The sequence below is a fragment of the Gastrolobium bilobum genome, unplaced genomic scaffold (genome assembly GCF_033153095.1).
Source record: "Gastrolobium bilobum isolate Gb01-03AN ecotype WA unplaced genomic scaffold, APGP_CSIRO_Gbil_v1 utg7986, whole genome shotgun sequence".
NCBI classification, from domain to species: Eukaryota; Viridiplantae; Streptophyta; class Magnoliopsida; order Fabales; family Fabaceae; genus Gastrolobium; species Gastrolobium bilobum.
Window position 1 is genome coordinate 19747 of NW_026899159.1, and position 19696 is coordinate 39442.

Genomic DNA, 19696 nt, shown 5'->3' on the forward strand with positions numbered 1-19696 from the left:
TTGATTCAAATCATCATAAACTTAATAACACAAATTTTGCATCATCTTTTCCTATTTTCTCTCTCATGGCCGAAATTATGCATTCAGAGTACCAAGAGATTTTTAATTGATTTTCAAGCATTAAACACGCTACACACCATATAATTAATCATTATAATTCATCCACAACTCAATTTCCTAATCACATAACAATTCAATTTCACAAAATCTTAAGATCATCCTTCAAAATCCTCGAAGTTAAAATCTTTTCCTCAATAATTGCTATGAGCTCAATCATCATAAGATATCATTCTAAGACACATTTATCTAATGCACAGTTTCAATTTGAGGTCCCCAACTACATCAATCACATAACACATAGGTTAGGTTTTCAAATTTCAACCTTACAAATCAACCAACAATAAGTGGTGAAACTTACCAAGAATCAAGACCTAAGACTCCTCCAAACAATACCCAAGCAATGACTCAAGCAATCAACTCCAAGCAAACCAAATTTCCCCAAAATTTTGTAGCAATAGGTGTGGGATTTCTCAAAATCTAGAGGGTTTCAAGAGGAATGAAGGTGTGGGTTGTGTTTCGAAGGTTGTTTACTTAAAATTTTATGTCAAACTTTGATGATTTTGGTGAGGAATTGATGATGAAATCAAAGGCACAGTTTTGCCCCCTTTCAAGAGCAAGAACTCGAATTTGAGAGAAAGAATGAGGAGGAAGATGAGTGAATAGTGGCTGATTGTGTTGTTGTCTTAAGTCACTTAAGTGGGTGGGCCCCACTTGACACCTCACTCATTTCAAATTATTTCAAATCTCCCACTTAAACTACTAATTTTCATCAAATTTCGTCAATAATCATAATTCTTAGTCCTATGTACCTTTTCCAACTTATTTTCAAACCTAGAGTTTAAATTTCACTCAGCACGCTTTTCGGTGTAACTGCACAACTATATTTTTACCTGGTAAAAATACTATTAATCAATTTTTCATAAACTTGCCTAACCACTCAATTTTTTGTTCTGAATCTATTTCCAGTGTTAATTTTTCCATTTGAGACCTTCTACTAACATTTCACTATTTAGGATTACGTGTTTGTCAAATTACCGTTTTACCATTTTTACGTATTTTGACCCAGAACTCAGGATTTTCACTAATTCTTTCCTTTAATCATTATTTTAACTATAATTATATGTTTTAAATCTACGAGGTGTTATAGTCCTACCTCCGGAGTACTTCCCACTTGTATGTTCCTGGAATCATGTGTGTGGTGGGATCCGTAAGCTCAGGCTTGTGATTGGATATAGACCAAGGAGATTTGGATGATGATGAGTCAACCATAATAATATACTATAAAAAAGTACAAATTGATTGTTATAATTAATTTCATTTCAAATAATTTACATGTATAGTACAACTTTTAAAAATATATTAAATTAGAAAAAAGTTTTTTTTATTAAAAGTATGTAAGTATATATTATAATTTCCTATAATTATCCTAAGTCACTAATCATAACCTAAGTCACTAACAATTTTCTAAGTCACAAATAAATTCCTAGGTCGGTAACAAATTCCTAAGTCACTAACAAATTCCTAGATCACTAACAATTTCCCAAGCCACAATCAATTCCTTGGTCACTAACAAAGTCCTAAGTCACAAATAAACTTCTAGGTCACTAGCAAATTTCCTAAGTCACTAACAAATTCCTAGGTCACTAGTATAACACATCTATTACTATAATTAAAAAAATATAGAAACCAGATATTAAGACTTACTTGATTGGCAGAGCTTCACTACGCCAAAAACTCAAGGAGAAATCTAGAAAGAAGTTAGAGCAAAATCTTAAAGAGAAGGTAGAGATAGTTTGAAATAAAAAGTGAAAAGTGGGGGTATATATAGGCCAGCTAGGTCACACCTAGCTTGGGCGTGAGTGGTCACGCCTTTTCTAGGCATGAGTGGCTTAGTGGTCACGCCTAAGTGGGGCGTGAGTGATCTTGTCCAAACTGAGTGTGAGTGAGTGCAATAAATCAGTAAATTGGTTCGAAACAACAATATTTTAATTTTTTTGCCCTAAAACAGATGCAAAAGATGAAGACATGTCGCATGTACCTTATAGTAGTGTAGTGGACAATTTAATTTGTTATGGTGTGCAATGAGCGCGGTGAATCATTGCTTATAACATCCTAAAAAGTTTCATGGGGAGGCAGTGAAGTGAATCCTAAAATATTTGAAGGGTACTTTAGCTATTAGTTTGGAATTTGATTGGACACATACCACTTTATCAGGCTATGTTGGTGATCTTGACAAAAGAAAATCTTTAACACATTGTATTTTTGTAGTAGGTGGTTCTGTAATTAATTAGTAGGAGGACCACACTACAAAGTTTTTCTTTTCTTTTTTTTAGTTTGGGAAACATAAATTATTAAAATTAGCATTTGATAAAATTGATTTTTTTTTTTCATTTTAGAGAATGAATCGTACAAAAATAAGAATCATATTTTTTTCCTGATACACTATTTATTAAATACACATATAGAATGTTTTATCAGCACTACATGCACGTTACTATTAAAGAAAAAGTGTTTGTCATTTTAAATAACATAATTTTGTGTTATTTTAGATGAAATGACATCATTTTGATACATAATTGGTGATTTTTTATATTTTCTTTCCTTCACTTTCTTCGTAATTTTATGGAGAAGAGAAAATGTAAAAAATCATCAAATATACATCAAAATAATGTCGTTTCTTTTAAAATGACATAAAATTGTGTCATTTAAAATGATAAATATTTGTTCCATTATTAAATATACTCTCTTTGGGAATAAAAATAAGTTGTTATGCTTACCAAAAAAAAAAGTTGTTATAATCATTGTTGTAAAAAACTAGTGTAAAAACTTATGTTTTTACATTTTTACTAGAGTGGTGTGTGTTAAAATGCAAGTAAAAACGGTCCTGAGTAAAAACTGGTAAAAATGTCACGTAAAAACGTAAAAATGGTAAAAACTTACGTTTTGACCGTTTTTACTTCAAATGAAATTAAAAAAAAAAAGATTTACAAAAAAAGAAATTAAAAAAAAAAACCCCAATTTTCGTTTTCTCCAAATCATATGCATAGTATCTTGATATCTTTTTGTTTGGATATATGTCTTATAAAGTTGTCTTTTATAATTATGTCTTATAAAGCTGCAATTCTATTATAAGTTATGCTATGAGAATCGTTTTATGTTTTTGGATCATTGTGTGCATTGAAAGAAGTGGAATTATTGTTATCAAAAAAAAAAAAAAGTGGAATTATTTCCTGATGAACGATGATCCAAAATCTGCAGAGTGTATGAAGCAGCTAGAGTAGATTGATTATCCATTACTTATTAGTTATCACTATTTATAATTTTGATACTTGGCTATTATGTGATTTTTTTTTTACATGCATATGTATAATTTTGTATTTTGACCTTAAGTAGTAGAAAGTAAAAACTTTACATTTCGTGTCATTTTTACGTTTTACGTTTCTACCACCCCTTTTCGTTTCTACGTAGAAACTCGAATTTAACAACATTGGTTATAATTAAATATATATTTTTTCACAAAAACTTTTGCTAAACATAAATGTAAAAAATAAAATATTGACTTCCAGAAGCAATACCAAAGAACGTCATTGTTGTCATGCACATCTTAAATGTACCAAAAAATTCTAATAAGAAAGTATTATTAGGTGAAGATTCTTGAATGAAAAATAATTATTAAAAGTAAAATAAGCTATTACTAAAATAAATTTAAAAATGTTTGATCTCACAACAATGACTAAAAGAATATGTTATTAATAAAGTTAAATTAATTTAAAGGTCTTCTACCTTTTAAAAAATTATAAAGGCGTCCATATATTTTTAAATTATAAATGAATCTTTACAATTTTAAATTTTTTTAATTGAAATTCTCAAAAAGTGTAAGTAACTGAAGATTATTTAACTCATTAATCTATCTTCTTCACTTAATATTACATAGGAGTTTTTTGTTTTTTGTCTAAGTAGTTTCACTTCATTGATTAAAAGATAAACATATAAAGTGCAAAATAATATTTATAGCTCTCCAATTACATTTATTTTTAAAAATCCTTATTGATTTCTTCTTATATTAGTATAATTCACTTTAACCTCTCCTTATTATTATTATTATCTTTTTTGTCTAAATAAAGTACAAAAAATGTGTTCTACCAAAAAATAAAGTACAAAAAATGTGAATTGACAGATAGCCATCAATAAGCTGGTAACAAATAATGGGTTTTTGTCGTGGATAGATCATTTCTTATAATTGCACAAATAATATTAGTTTAGTGTTAAATCAAGTAAATTTGTTTATCAAAAAAAAAAAATCAAGTGAATTTATTGTTAATTATTTTTTGGTAAACTGTAAATTTATTGTTGATTATTATATAAAGGAAGTGGTTTCCCATTAACAACATAAACGCAAAAATCTCACCCGAAAAAAAAAAGTTGTACTGTTCTTCAAAAGTCATTAAAAAATGACAAGTAAATTTGTTTAAAAAAGAAGTAATTATAAAAAATTAAATTGGACTAAGAATTTTCATTAACCCACTTAAAACCTCTCTTCTGGGCCTTGGTTTTTGCAAAGTGGCTCGAGGACTTAGGGGTATAAATGAGTCAGCCGACTTAATAGGGCTTATGACCTAATTTACATCAAGTCAGACTCAGCTTATTGCATATAAAAAAAGTCTATTTAAAAAGCAAGTCATAGACTTTCTTTTATATATCGGGCCTATCAACTTACAGGCTAACCTATCATATTATTTATTTTAAATAAAATAAAATAAATAATATTTTAATGATTTTGAATAATAAAGTAATATTATTATTTTTATTTATTTGAATTATTGAATATCTAATAGACTTAAACAGGTTAATAGACTTAGGTCAAGACTTTTGTTTTCTAAATATAAGTTAGATCAGACTTATAATTTGGAACTATACAAGGCTAACAAGTTAAGTCAGGCTTAAAGTATTTTACGTAGGCCTGACTTTTTTAAGGCAAAACTTAGTCCAGCCCAGCCTATTTATACCCCCTAGAGTCAACAACATCAAATTGGTAACTAAAACCCACTTATAATAATTAAGAATTAAGAAAGATTCATAATAAAAATAAACTATATAATTAAGAATTAAGAAAGATTCACTTAAAAAAGTAATTATAAAAAATTAAATTGGATGAAAGATTCATAATTATTAAGAATTTTCATCAATAAACTTGAAACCATTTAGACAAGAGTTCCAAAAAAAGAAAAGATAAAAACAACATCAACAAATAGCTTTATTCCAAATGAATTAGGGTCGACGGTCAATAAAGTCAAATATGAAGAAATAAAAAAAATCAAGAAAATAATAAAAAAATCAACAAATACCTTTTATGAGTGGAAAGTGGCAACGGTTGAAAAAACTACTATTTAAATGGTAACTGTATTTGGCGGGGGCAACATTGAGACTCTTCCATTACTCATAATCATCACAATTCATATCACACCATCTTCTTCTTGAAACTAAAGAAATAATGTGGAATCTTGATTGTGATTGGTACTCTCCCAAGAGTCTTCTCAGCAGTCCCACCCATTATGATTTTCCAGTACATCAAACTTCATTACTACTCTTTCAATCTCATTTCCATTTTTCCATTTTTTTCACCATATGATTCTTTTTTATTTTCTGGCATTTTTTTTTTTTTTTTTTTTTTTTGTGAAGGGTGATCGGTTCATACCCAACAGGAGTTTGATGGATCTTGATCAAGCCCAGAGTTTTCTCACAAATAGGACCAAAAAAATTCAGAATACACAATTCAATGTATATTCATTCCCTCATGTTTTTGTTTTTCTTATCTTTTTCATGCTAAAAATATAACTTTTGATCCTGTAAAGGTTCTTTGAACCTTACCCTCTTCTTTATTGAGATCGAAAAGCACATCAATGTTTCTAAAGTTTTGAACTTTTCAATGTCATTCCAAAATCAAGAAAATCCATTCTTGTTGAGATTCTTGAATTTTCTTTTTTCTTTGTTTTTTACCAAATTCCACTAAATATATTTGTATCTGGGCTCTGGAATATTTGATGATTCAGATTTGTATTCCTTCTTTCTTATTCATTTTCATTGTTGAAACTGTTCATATTAGAGAAGAGAGATATAAGTAACGAGGCTTTATGTTGTGTTTTATTTCCTTTATGTTATGATGGCAGGAAGTGTATAGGCAGAAAGTGGATGAGAAACTGAACTTGAATTCAGAAGGGAAGCCATTTAGAATGTTAGTCTTCAGGGGAAGTCCAAAATCAAGTAGAAAATCAATTCGTCATATTGATGAGATGCGAGAGGAAGAGGCTGCAGCATTTCAAAACAATGGCAATCAACATCATTATCGTAAAATGCCTAAGGTTTTGTTCATATCAATGTCCTTTCTTCCAGTTTCTTTTTTCTTTTCTTTTTTATAATAGTTTTTATATTCTGTTCAGTATTTGCAGCGATCAATTTATCCATTTGTTTAAAAAAATTTAGATTAAACCCTCAAGGGCCTCAACTTGCTTCTCTAAAGATAAGGGTGTCACTAAAATGGAGAAGGATATACTTACCACTAAAAAAGTTTACCACATTTACAACCAACCTAATCACCGTTGATTTCCGTCAATCTAACGGTTATAATTTATTGAAAATTATTAGGTCGCATTTATTAATTAATTCTTAATTCCCAATAAATCTAATAAATTATAACCGTTAAATTGACGGAAATCAACGGAGATTAGGTTGTTGTAAATGTGGTAAACTATTTTAGTGGTAAGTATATCTTGCCCCCACTAAAATATTCCTCAAAATATTTTAAAAAACTTAGAATGTAATCATACTCGTCTTTGAAGGACTAATTTGTAAGACTAATATGGTGACTCACTAATCTTTGGTTAAGGGCTAACTAAAAAATTTATTGTTGTATGATAGAATGCATATCCGAGACTAAGCAAAATGCACCTTCATTTGTCTTTGGTGTTTTAATCATTTCAACTGCAAGAGAATTTAGTTTTTTGGGTATCACCATAGCAGCATAAATGCTTAAATTAAATGTTTAATATTTGTTTCGATTGTTGGCAAAAACGTTCCTAAGTTGCTGTTATCAACAACAATTGATGACAAGTTTTTGCAAGTCTAGGGTTGAATGTGATGTTTCTATTTATCTGATTGAAGAATAATTGTTGATAGTTAACTATTTATATCAATGTCTATTTGTGTATATTCATTCAATTGTCTACAGTGTCCAATACATTAAGTCATAATCTCATGTTGTACTTTGAATGGATAAACTGAATTGCTACTAAACTTGCAGGGAGAAGCAAGGATATTGGATGCGCCAAATATTAGAAATGATTTCTATACAAACACTATAGATTGGGGGAAAAACAACCTTCTTGCTGTTGCTTTGGGCTCAGAAATGTTCCTTTGGAACTCAGAGAACAATAATGTACTTAAGTTGTTTAAAGCCACTGATAATGATTATCCCACTAGTGTTTCCTGGTCAGAGGATTCCAAATCTGTGGCAATAGGATTTATGCATTCTAAACTTCAACTTAGGGATTCTGAGACTTCCATGCCAGTAAGCATCTCATCTCTCTATTTATCTGGCTTCTCTAAGATCATCAAGCAGTTATTATACACTGTGGCTGGGTGGAATAATTCTTAGTTTTTATCTTTAACTTTCAGATAAGATCCCTTGAAGGTCATGGTAAAAGAATAGCAACCATTGCATGGAATGGTCATATTTTAACTTCCGGAAGCCATGACAAATCTATCATCAATCATGATGGTAATTAGTTGAACTTTTCATCCCTTTAGATGTATTGAGAGTTGAGTACGGTTCCCACTTTGCATTTAGTAGAAGACTCATGTTCCCCTTACGCATATAAAGCCAATGCGGTTTTCTAAAGCCTATTTATATTCTCTCGTAATTGAGTGTTTGTAACGAGTGTGGTGAGAAGAATATAGTGGTAGACTTGCTGGGTGAACTAGAGTAAACTGTATCTCCTGCTTTTCTACCATTCTTTTTATTTTATATTTTTGATAGTGTTTGATTGCTCTTGTCCTTACAAGATTATAGCAAGCTGCTGAAATGAGATAATATAACATCTAGCTTTTTCATGTTTGTGGAAGCAGTTAGAGCAAGAACAAATGTGATTTCCCGGGTAAAAGCACACAAAGCAGAAGTTTGTGGTTTAAAATGGTCGAGAAGGGGAAATATATTGGCAAGTGGTGGCAACGAAAATCATATTTATATATGGGACTTATCTAAAATGAGTTCATCCAATTTCTTGCATTGTTTTAAGGACCATTGTGCTGCAGTGAAGGCCCTTGCTTGGTGCCCTTACGATTCAAGTATACTTGCTTCTGGAGGTGGCACAGAAGATAGATGTATTAAGATATGGAATGTACAGAAGGGAACCTGCATTTCCAACATAGATACCAATGCTCAGGCAAGATAGGCATTTTTCTTTTCCTTGTTTCAGTAACTGTCTTATCTATTATTTTAGTGTTTGTTAAGTGAATTAAGAAATGCCATTCAACAAAAAGAACTAATCACCATTGTCTTAACTGCTTACTATTTAGTCCTTTGGATATATGCATCTATTATTTTTTCTAGCTGGAAGTTAGATGCACTCAATTACCTGAAGTAGTATGGTATTCATGCAGGTTTGTGGATTAGAATGGAATAGACATCACAAGGAGATATTAAGTGGACATGGTTTTAGTACAAGTGCAAATCACAACCAACTTTGTTTATGGAAGTATCCATCCATGGCTAAACTGGGAAGCGTGGACCGTCACGCTTCACGAGTCCTCCATCTATCTCAGGTTTGCTACAAAATCATAATTTGAACTTCAGCATAGTTGTTTAATGTGAAATTTTGAAGCATGTAATGTTGTAAGGGCAAACCTCGAGCTGTGGTAAAATTGCTTCTTGTTGACTAAAAGGTTACATATTCAAACTCAAGAAATAGCCTCTTTGAAAAATATAAGAGTAAAACTGCGCATAAAGATTTTCCTCACCTTTACCCTCACTAAGTTGTTCAATGTGAAATCTTGAAGCATGTATTGTTATAAGGCAAGAGGCATAAGAGGGCTAATCTGGAGTAGTGATAAAGTTGCTCCTTAATGACTGAGAGGTCACAGATCTCAATTCAACAAATAGTCTCTATATACAAGGATTTCTCTCACCCTTACCCTCCCTAAGTCGGGGTTTTATGGGGAATGGTTTTAATGTTGTAAGGCATGCATAGCGCTTGAATTTGTTTTTACTCAAGTGATACATTATGTTGATGACTCCAACTTTTGGTCAACATATAAACATAAAACATGAAAAGAAACCATATAAACTTTATCTATTTATTTCAAATTAAGGTAGGTTCTTATGATGTCTTGCAGAGCCCAGATGGACTAACAGTGGTGTCAGCTGGGGCAGATGAGACTCTTCGCTTTTGGGATGTTTTTGGGCCACCTGTTGCTGATACTTTAGAGACCTCAGATTTGGATAAACTTTTGTCTTTGAAGATATCCCCAATAAGATGATGGAAACAAGACAATTTTGTTCTCTTACTGTCTCAAATAGTAATGTTCACACTGATCTTTTTGCAGCAGTGATTTTTTTTAATGTAGTAAATGATTTAATTGAGAGAAGTACATCCATAATATTGGTGAAGAAAAAGGGAATTTTTTTTTATTTGTTATCTGGCAAAATAATAGTGAAATTGAAACAATTTACTCATACTAACTTTACCATATTGTTTGATCGATTAGAGGAATGTTGTGGTGGGATAATAATCTAGGTAGGTGTTGATTAAACTAGGAGAACGTGGTTGGCATTGAAAAGTAGATGTTACAACCTGAAATCAAATTCTTGTATGTCTAAAGGTTGCAATGTGGCAATTGTTTCTGTTTTTCCCTTTTCCCTACCCTCTTTCTTTGCTTTTGACATTAGTAGGGGAGTCACTCGCTGATATGTTGTTAACTCAATGACTAATCTACGTGATTATTATCTTTAGTTGCATGGATATATTCTATTTGTTAGTTTCCTTTTACTCATACTATGTTTGGCTTCCACTAGGGGTGTTAACGGGCCAAGTCGAGCTAAGCTTTGGTCTTAAAAGACTAAGTCTGTGTTTAAATATATCAGTCTGATCAAGCTTGTTACCTGTTATGAATATAATTATCAACATGTGGTCTGATTTATTTACAAAAAATAAAAACCTGATTTAGCCTGTTCAAAAAAAAAAAATAAGACAATAAAAATTTATCCAAACAGAATATACAATCAACAGCACTAGTAATATCATAAATATTCATAAATTCAATGTATATCCAAACAACATAATATAGAAAAAATCATTCAAAAAGTCTATTTAACCAATAAAATGGGGTGAAATAGATTGAAGAGAGAAATGACTATTATAAGTAGTATAAATAATATAAAATAAAAATTAATATACTAGGCCAGCCTGAGAGACTCTGGCCGAGCTTTTGAATTGAAGCTTGAGACCTTCTTATTAAACGATATTTTACACAAGTTCAGGCTGGTTCCAACAATCAATTTTAGACATATATAACTCAAGCCTACACGAGCCGAGGCAAAGGCCCCTAATTCGTTTATCACCCCTAACTTCCACAATTGCTACATATGGCTCATTTCATGGCTTCTTTTTAACATAAAAATTTTCGGCTATTCGTGTATCAAAACGACCATTCATTCTTTTCCGCTTTACGAACTATCAAAAATACCGTAACTGTTTATTTGTCAACGAATGATTGGGATTTTTCATATAACGTTGTTATCTTAAGAAGAGACGTGAGAAGATCCATATCTCTAAACACTAGGACTGTAAAGCTATCATTATATTTTTCACCCCATATGAGTCATCTCTCGAATCAAGCATGTGAACTTTTGGTGTAGATGAGCCCTTCGAGATGGGAGAGAATAGACATTCAATATTCAAAGAAAAGAATTTTATAGATACAATTAACAAAACCTTAATGGTTTTTGAAAAATTTATAGAAGAAATTATATATGGAGCAAAAAATGCTTATATTATTTATTTAATTCCTTTTGGTGAGAAGAGATATCTTAAAAAAAATTATAATAAATGTCTACTTTGATTCATGGTATAGACATTACATTAGTTATTCCTTTATCAATGACATCAAATTAAGCCTTCAATAATAATTAACACCATTAATATCATTTTTTAAATAATTAATATGATATCACTTCAAGGATCAATTCAATTCGATTATGTAAATATAAAAAAAGTACGAAACAAATGACAATATCATCAAAGGACCACGCTAGTAAATGAATGACTAATATAATGTTGCTTATATATTTGAAAGATGAAATCTAAAGTTTACTCAAAAAAATTATGAAGAGAATACAGAAAGGGTGAGCCAATTGTAAGTATTCAAACTCATTAAAAATTCAACATGTATGAACTAAGAAATGTTTCAAAAAAAGGTACTACATTAAGGTTCTGTTTGTAGCACCTGATAAAGAAGATAAGATAGAATAACTTATCATATCCTACTTTTATCTCTTGTTTGGTGGATCAATAGAATATGATTAGCTTATCCTATTGTCTTATTTTATCCTATCCAATACATGATTTCTTATCCTATAGGGAGAGCTGAGTTAGGATTCAATAAGATAGAATACCAATATTAGATACCAATATATCTCCACGCTACCCAATGTATTTGTATTTATTGCATTATATTTTGTTTTTTCTTTCTCCTTTCTCTTTCTACATACTATTATCATATTGCTAATCAGGTGCTCATCAAACACAAGACATGATATAGGCTTATCAGCCCCATATCATATTCTACTATTATCCTATACTGTCCACCAGACGAGCCCTAAAAGAATAATCACAAGTGTTCATTTTATTTGATAACATCAAAGTCTAATTTACAACATCGATCATAGAACAAAATTTGCGGCATGAAGTGATTGAACCTCTATCACAAACCTAGCAAAGGATACGCCATGTTAAACTCTATTTTAGATGGAAAAAAATTCACTCATTTCCCACCCAATTCAGCATCACCATCAGGATATATCTCAGGAGTAGCTTGACTGGATGTCCATTTCTCTTCTTCTATTCTTTTCCTCTCATCCTCTCTCTCCCTCTCTGCAACTAGAGCCTTAGCTTGCTCAAGTCTTGAGCTCACTGCTTCCCAAGACACAAGCTTATCCATGAACACTGATATATAATCAGGACGGCGGTTCTGTAGAGATAACAAGCAGCTATAGTTATATTTATCTATTGAACAGAAATTTTAAAGACACTAGCCAATGGGAATAGATCGTTTCATGTGACATAAGGTCAAATAAGAAAATCTCAGCCGCTCAGATACAAATCAACTCAACGGTAATTCTTTTCTCACCCTTTTATCTTAATGCATTCTTCCATCACTGATGATTTGTATTTGAATGACTGAGATATTCTCACATGTCCTCATATCACATGAGAGAATCCATTCCTGAAGCCAATATATAATACTGTTATGTACATCACATCTCACCTGATAGTCAAGGTAGTAAGCATGCTGTAAAAAAGTGAAATATTATTTCAATGTCAGCAATATGTTATTAATAAAATAATAGTTTCAAAGATTGACTCTGCAAATTGTTTCCTCAAATCACTAACAGAAAGTAAAATTGATTAATACCTCCCAAACATCAATAGTGAGGAGTGGCTGCAAGAAATTAATATGAAATCTCGTCAGACATTTTAGTCATGATGCTTCTGCCCTACCCTAGCATTTCTGTTTCAAACTATAAAAAATGAACGATGAATATTATAACTAGAACTTACTACTTACATAATAGTAGCCCCAAACAAGAGGGTTCACAGCATTGGGACTCTTCACCACGACTAGCTTGTTGTCCTCGTCAGTTTTAAGAGGATTTACTGCATTTCCCACGTCAAGTCTGCTTTCTTTATCTATGTTTCATAAATGAGAAAACAAAAAGATGGGTAAGGACCTCTTGCTAAGTTAGATATACCAATAAAGGTCAAATAAAAAGAATGACAGAAAGTGGGAGAGTATGGTGGGAAGGGTAATTACTCACATGCAAGCCAAGCCCATCCTGAACCAAATTGGGTTGAGGCTGCAATCTTGAACTTATCAAGGAATTTTTCAAATGAACCGAAGTCTCTTTCAATCAGTTTTAGAAGATCCCCAGATGGTTTTCCACCACCACCAGGTTTCATGGACTCCCAGAAGAAGTCATGGTTCCATGCCTGCAATAAGTAGAACAAGATTATTATGCAAGGGTTCAGAAACCTGAATAAGACTTGAATGATTACAAGCATGCATGCCTGTGCTGCATTGTTGAAAGCTGGAAGAAAGTCACCCTTATTGTACGCAATAACTATAATGTCCTCCAGTGACTTCCCATCTAGATCTGTTCCAATAATTTGCTTGTTTAGATTATCTACATAAGTCCTGTGGTGCTTCCCCCAATGATACTCGAGTGTCTCCTGGCTCATAATTGGCTCCAAAGCATTCTGAGAATTTTCATTACGACAGTATTAGTAAAATATGTATTATCAGTCCAACATAAACATCAAAATCTAAGCACGTACAAGACATATGGTTAGGTCATCATCAGAACTAATGAATCTCTCGTAGTAGTGTTTAATAATTTCAATGTAATTGAAATTGATACGAACCTCGGGAGAACCTCACCCCAAAAGCTAGCACAAGAAGTAGGAGAACCCAAAGTCCATATAAACCCCATATTAGTCACCCATATAATCAATGCGGGACTCAAGTCCCATACCTTGCAATTAGATCGTAACATTCCATCACGTTCCGCAACCCCGGCACCCACGCGGGCTGACTTTGCCCCAGTCTTTTACTAACCCTGGGCAAACACTGCAATGCCAGCGTCATCAGCCGCGTCGCTCAATTGCAACTGGGAGACATAGTGTCGAATACCAATTGATACGAATCTTGAGAAAACCCCACCCCAAAAGCTAGCTCAAGAGGTAGGAGAGCATTGATATGAACTTTAGAAGAGCCTCACCCCAAAAGCTAGCCCATGAGGTAGGAGAGCCCAAAGTCCATATAAATCCCACATTAGTCACCCATATAACCAATGTGGGACTCAAGTTTCATGCCTTGCAGTTGGATCATAACATTCTACCACGCTCCACAGCCTCAATGCCCAGGCGGGCTGGCTTTGCGCCAGTCTTTTACTAGCCCTGAGTGTACACTACAACGCCAACGTCACCAGCCGCACCGCTCGATTGCGGCTGGGAGACATAGGGGAAGGCTGTGATACCAATTGATATGAACTTTGGGAGAGCTCACCCCAGAAGCTAGCCATGAGGTAGGAGAGCCCAAAGTCCATATAAATCCCACATTTGTCACCCATATAACCAATATGTGACTCAAGTCTCATACCTTTCAATTGGATCGTAACATTGATATGCATAGAAAGGATTTAAATGGCTAATTATAAAAAACTTAAGAAGGATTCTGATATGGTTCTGCCAAGTAGAAAGTTTGGAAAGGTGTATGTGAGGAAGAGGCACATGGGATTGTTGCCAATTACAGGTACTGACTTAGCATTAGTTATTAGGCTGAGAATTAGTTGGTTGGGGTCACATTTTTAGCATCACACAAAGGATGTAATATATAGAGGAAAGACCATTTTGAGGGCATCTTGGAAAATTGGGACTCTTGGGCTTTTGGGAACCTCTCTATACGTTCTGGGTAATAGTTACCATTTAGACCTTTTTCTTCCATTTCATCCTCGTTATTTGTATTTCTCTTTTACCTATTCTGTAAGTTTCTCTTAAACATCATATTGTAATACATATCTGAATCTGAGTTAAGGTTCAGAACTATCAATCCACGCTTCTTTCTTAATCGTTTTCCCTTCTCTGCTTTAGTACCTAACAGATTCCCAACAGAGTGATGGATGATTAAGGTAAAACATGGAAAGCTTGATTGGTTAGTCATCTGGCTCAGACAATGGAAACTCAAGTCTTCATTTCATACAATTCACGGACACAATGCAATATTAACTTAAAGAAAGAACCAGAGTACATTAGAAAGCAGCAGCATTAGAAAAAGTAAAAAGAAAAAAAAAATCAGTATGGAAACATACCAACGAAGATTCTAACAAGGAAGAATAAGGAAAAGAAGATCATTGAAAAAAGAAAACGAAAGTAAAAGGAAATAACTATCGAATCAAAAGTGTCAAGACTTCCAATAAGGCATTCAAGTTCATAATAATGATAAACCTTTACAAAGCAACTCAGATCAAGACTATATAGTACTAGTTGAGTAAAATAAAACTGGGGAAGTAATTATATTCAACACAGGTTTGGAAAAATGTGAGATTTGTAAACATAACCCTGCTACAGTACGCACCAAAAAAATAGTTTAACCGTACAAAACTCTTAGTTTCCTTATTTACATTCTAACAGTGCCACATGTTTGGTGAGAAACAAGCCTTTTGTCACGATTGCAACCAGCTTAAAAGGTATATTCCCAAAGGAATATACATAAGTAGCAATTAGGGGTGATTATGAGTTGTAATTAGGGGCCAAGGCAGTTAGTGATGGTTGTAAGTTCATTTAGAGGGATCAGTTAGGGAGTTATGAGGTTAGAGGGGAAATATAAAGTTAGAGGCTTAGAGGAGAAGTTTGGAAGATATATATTAAGGACTCTATCTGTGTAGAGATGTATCATTTGCCTGAATTGTTAATTGACTCAGACTTCTCTCAGTGTGAAGGGGAAAGCCCCTTGGAAAGAGGGAGCTACCCAGCCTGAATTTAACAACAAGAGAAAGAGGGAGAAAGGGAAAGCCAAATTCACCAAAAAAGCCTTTGTAGCTCCAGGAACACAGAAGACAAGCTCTTGTACTGTTCCATAACATCAATAAAGAATCAACTTTTCCTTCATTTCTTCTTCTTTCTATCATCTGTTCCATACTATTCCTAATCACAAACCCATAAGCATATCACCTTTGCACTCAATAAATCTAACTGAGATGCTTGAGTTCTTTAATTCTTTAATTTTTAACTTTCTTTGTTGATGAAAGATTACACAACAAAATTTTGCTAAAATAGATTTTTTTTTTCAACACAACGGAAAATAATACAAGAAACATATGGACCCATGAAAAATTATTCAACTTGAAGGATGATGGGCCTGAGATAATTACTTAATAATGGGCCTGAGACAATTAGTAGTTAGTTAGGGAGTTTTCTTAAATAATAGGATATAAAGAGGGGAGTGTTAGGCATGCAGGAAATTAAGCAAATAGTGAATGGGGTTTTGGAAAAGGATCTCTTCAGGCCTAGGTGTTTGGCTTTGAAGGTGAGTTGAGACCTTTGGTTTATCTATCAACATTGTCATTTTATTACTTCTAATTAGGACGAAGAGTCAGTCATGTTGGAGTCTGTAATTGCAACTCTGTTTGAGAGTTTTTTATCAATCAAATACAATGTTGTTCTTATTGTCACTTTTATATGTTGAATTTCTAGTTCTTTATGTTCTGTAGCATATCAGTGCAGATAATTAGTTCTGATTTAGTATAGGTTCCATCAAAGGACAATGAATTCTAACAGGTAAATAGAGCAGTGGACAAATTTTGGATCTTACAAGTGGATATGGCGGTGGCTTCAGGTCAAATGTTGCAGTGATTTTAGTAGGACCAGCCTTTCGTATGCATCTTCTCTGCAGTATTCAACATTTTCTTAAAATAAAAGGACAAGGAACAAGATGCTTCTTCTAAAAATAAAAAATAAAAAATAAAAAATAAAAAAGAAAAACATTAAAAGGTAGGATGGAAGAAATTTAACTAGGCAAACTTGTAAAGTAGAAATGTTTTTCAAGCCGATGAAACAAAGTAAAAAGTCGAAAATGGTATGACAAATACCTCAAGTCCAGAAAGTGTACTATACTAGCAATCCACAAAAAGGTTATAGTAGCTGTAAAATTTGAATAAAGTTCTTCCATTTCTTGTTGAGTTTAATGTTAGTTTTTGTTGATGTTATACCAAAGTGATTGTACCAAAAATGGTATCAAGTTCTGCCATTTTTTGTTGACTTGAGTGTTAATAATTATACAACGTAAAAAGGATACTGGGCCAATAAATGAATGATATATGCAAGATATTCCAATATGGTAAACCACCTTCAGTGAGTAAGAAACTGTCGGTACCAGTAATTTCAATTAAAGGAAAAGATATGGAGCCTAGCTCCTTACAGATTCTCATACCACAATACACAAAACATGACTCCTAATCAGAAATGCAAAAAAAAAAAAAGACAGAGACAATACAGAAACGATAGAAATTGGAACACAGATAACAATGGAATGGTAATTCTGCAAACCAAGGACCCCAAGCTCCCTCTAGGTGCAGATACTCAGCTACTAGAGTTCCCTCAACTTCTGCTTTCACTCAATTATTGTGTGTCCCCAACCGTCCCCTCTTTCCCTCCTATAACCATCTCCTTTTCCATTCCACTATCTCCAACTCACCCTCTCCATTCACTGCTTGCCACGTGTAATTCTCCATAACTAACTCTTTTGGCTTCTTATGCTGATAAACGAACTTCAAGGGTCCAACAGAAACCAACATCTATCATTACATATTTCACATTTGCCCATGTTTACCATAGACGAGTGCTTGTATTAGACGGTGAAGGGAAGCCCACAGCAAGGGAGACCTCCATCAATTGGCTAAGTGACAAGTCACAATAGTGGACTTCACACCGCATCTTAACCCAAAACTTTATGACACTTGAGTCTATACGTTTTTTTCACTTATATGATCCTTACTTAATTCATTCCTACAAATTTGGGACTTCATCACTCACACTTGAATTTACAACACTTTGAGGCCCTTAAAATACATTCTGGAAGACAAAAAGTAACCTATGGTATACCACTAGGAAAAAAGACGAAAATCTTCTTTCAAATGTCCAAACCACATATTATGCGGTACCCCTTGAAAAAGTGAGGAAAATAAATGAGAATAAGTTCAAAGAAACTATCAGTCCTGTCAAACCAATTGAAAATCTATATGCATTTGTTCTATCATGACTAAGAATCCCAACAGATACCCTATGCCTTGCAAATGCAAATCACAGATTGTGCACAATAATAAAAGGTTTCTGCTTATTATAATATAAGCTCAAAAAAAAAAGGACACACTATCTAACTAGGAAAAGCTCTAGAATGGAATTTATTTCAACATGTATTCCCATTCATTCAAAAATACCATCGGTAAAAACAGCAATAGCAACAACAACAAACAACAACAAAAAGGCACCTGATATGATAATAAATCAATTAACTTATATTTTTTTTTTATTTAAAACTTCTCCAAAAGAATAACCCCATTTCTTAAAAATTAAAACTTAATGGTTTGAATTTAATACATAGGGTGGTAGTAGTATTTAACATTTGTCATATATACCAACTGGTGCATGGCATGTGTGTGTGAGAGTAGAAATGAGCCAGATTGATATGTCATAATAGTTAGAAAAGCAAACCTCTTTCTTTGACAATTTGAAGGTACTAGAAGAACCCAGATTTTGGAACCCTGCAAAACAAACAAGAAACCCATATCAGAAAAAATGAGAGAGAGAGAGAGAGAGAGAGAGAGAGAGAAGTGAAACCATATGGGTGGCGGGGAAGAAAAGCGGAAGGTGACACGTAAGTAGTGGATAGCTGCAAGAAATTCATCTCTTCTTCTTCTGCTTCGAAGTGAGATGTTTCAAAATATTTTGGCTCCTACAGTCCTACTTCAGCTAAGAGCTATGTATCACCACTTGTGTGAGATTGTACTATTGTAGAAGTGCTAGTACTATCTAGTACATTATGTAATATATATTTACTTTTTTATTTTTTTCCTTTGAAGATAATAAAGATGGAAAATTTTGGTAAGTATTTACAATTTATTGTTACACCCATTTCTACACAAAATTTTGTGACCAGTGACCACTAACTAATGTAATTAAATACATAAAATTATATTACGTTGATGATTTTCGAGGTCTTATTTCAATGGAAAAAACTACTCATATATTACATGTGATAACTTTCTCTCTTAAACACCTTTCGATAACTTTTTTTTTTATTTTTCAGATGGTGGAGCCCACAAATATGTCTCTATGACATGAGATAACTTATATCCTTTAACATGAGATTAATAAAATCTTATTTCAATTTCATTAGTAATTTTGAGTTAAATTTTGAATAGATAAAAATTTGAAATTATGAGTTTTTTTTTTTTTTTTGGTAAATATAAAATTATGAGTTTTATTGTTCTTGATCGTGTTCCATTTGACATGATTAATTGGATAATCGATAAATAGTGAAAAAAGTACGTATTTATAATTTTAAGAGTAAACTCCATTTTAGATCCCTAACAAAAAATATAGTCCTCACTTTAGTTCTTTACAAAAAAAAATTAGTCGGCTGATCTCTATGAAATTCAAAATTGATCCATTTTAATCCTTTTGAGGGATTAATATGAATTTTTTTTTGAATTTATGAGGGACACGATTTTAATTAAATAGTTCCACTTTTGGATTTTTTGGGACCTCAAACTAATTTTTTTTGTAAGAAACTAAAGTGTAGATTATATTTT

General features: G+C 32.6%; 2 protein-coding genes across 2 annotated transcripts; one reads left to right on the plus strand and one right to left on the minus strand.

The window, feature by feature from the left end:
- Window positions 1-5551: 5551 nt before the first annotated feature.
- Window positions 5552-9595, plus strand: LOC133287773 (cell division cycle 20.2, cofactor of APC complex-like). Its single transcript, XM_061485439.1, has 8 exons — window positions 5552-5623; window positions 5740-5838; window positions 6228-6419; window positions 7358-7624; window positions 7732-7834; window positions 8182-8498; window positions 8716-8877; window positions 9448-9595. Exons 1-8 carry the CDS (start codon window positions 5552-5554, stop codon window positions 9589-9591), a joined length of 1356 nt encoding a protein of 451 aa, XP_061341423.1. The 3' UTR covers window positions 9592-9595.
- A 2197-nt stretch (window positions 9596-11792) lies between these two features.
- On the minus strand, window positions 11793-18885 carry LOC133287779 (superoxide dismutase [Fe], chloroplastic-like). Its single transcript, XM_061485451.1, has 9 exons — window positions 18723-18885; window positions 18597-18646; window positions 16699-16773; window positions 13398-13586; window positions 13148-13319; window positions 12898-13019; window positions 12745-12771; window positions 12598-12621; window positions 11793-12300 (listed from the first exon to the last, which is right to left on the minus strand). The coding sequence occupies exons 1-9, from the start codon at window positions 18787-18789 to the stop codon at window positions 12094-12096; spliced, it is 933 nt and encodes a 310-aa protein (XP_061341435.1). The 5' UTR covers window positions 18790-18885; the 3' UTR covers window positions 11793-12093.
- Between the last annotated feature and the right edge of the window lie 811 nt (window positions 18886-19696).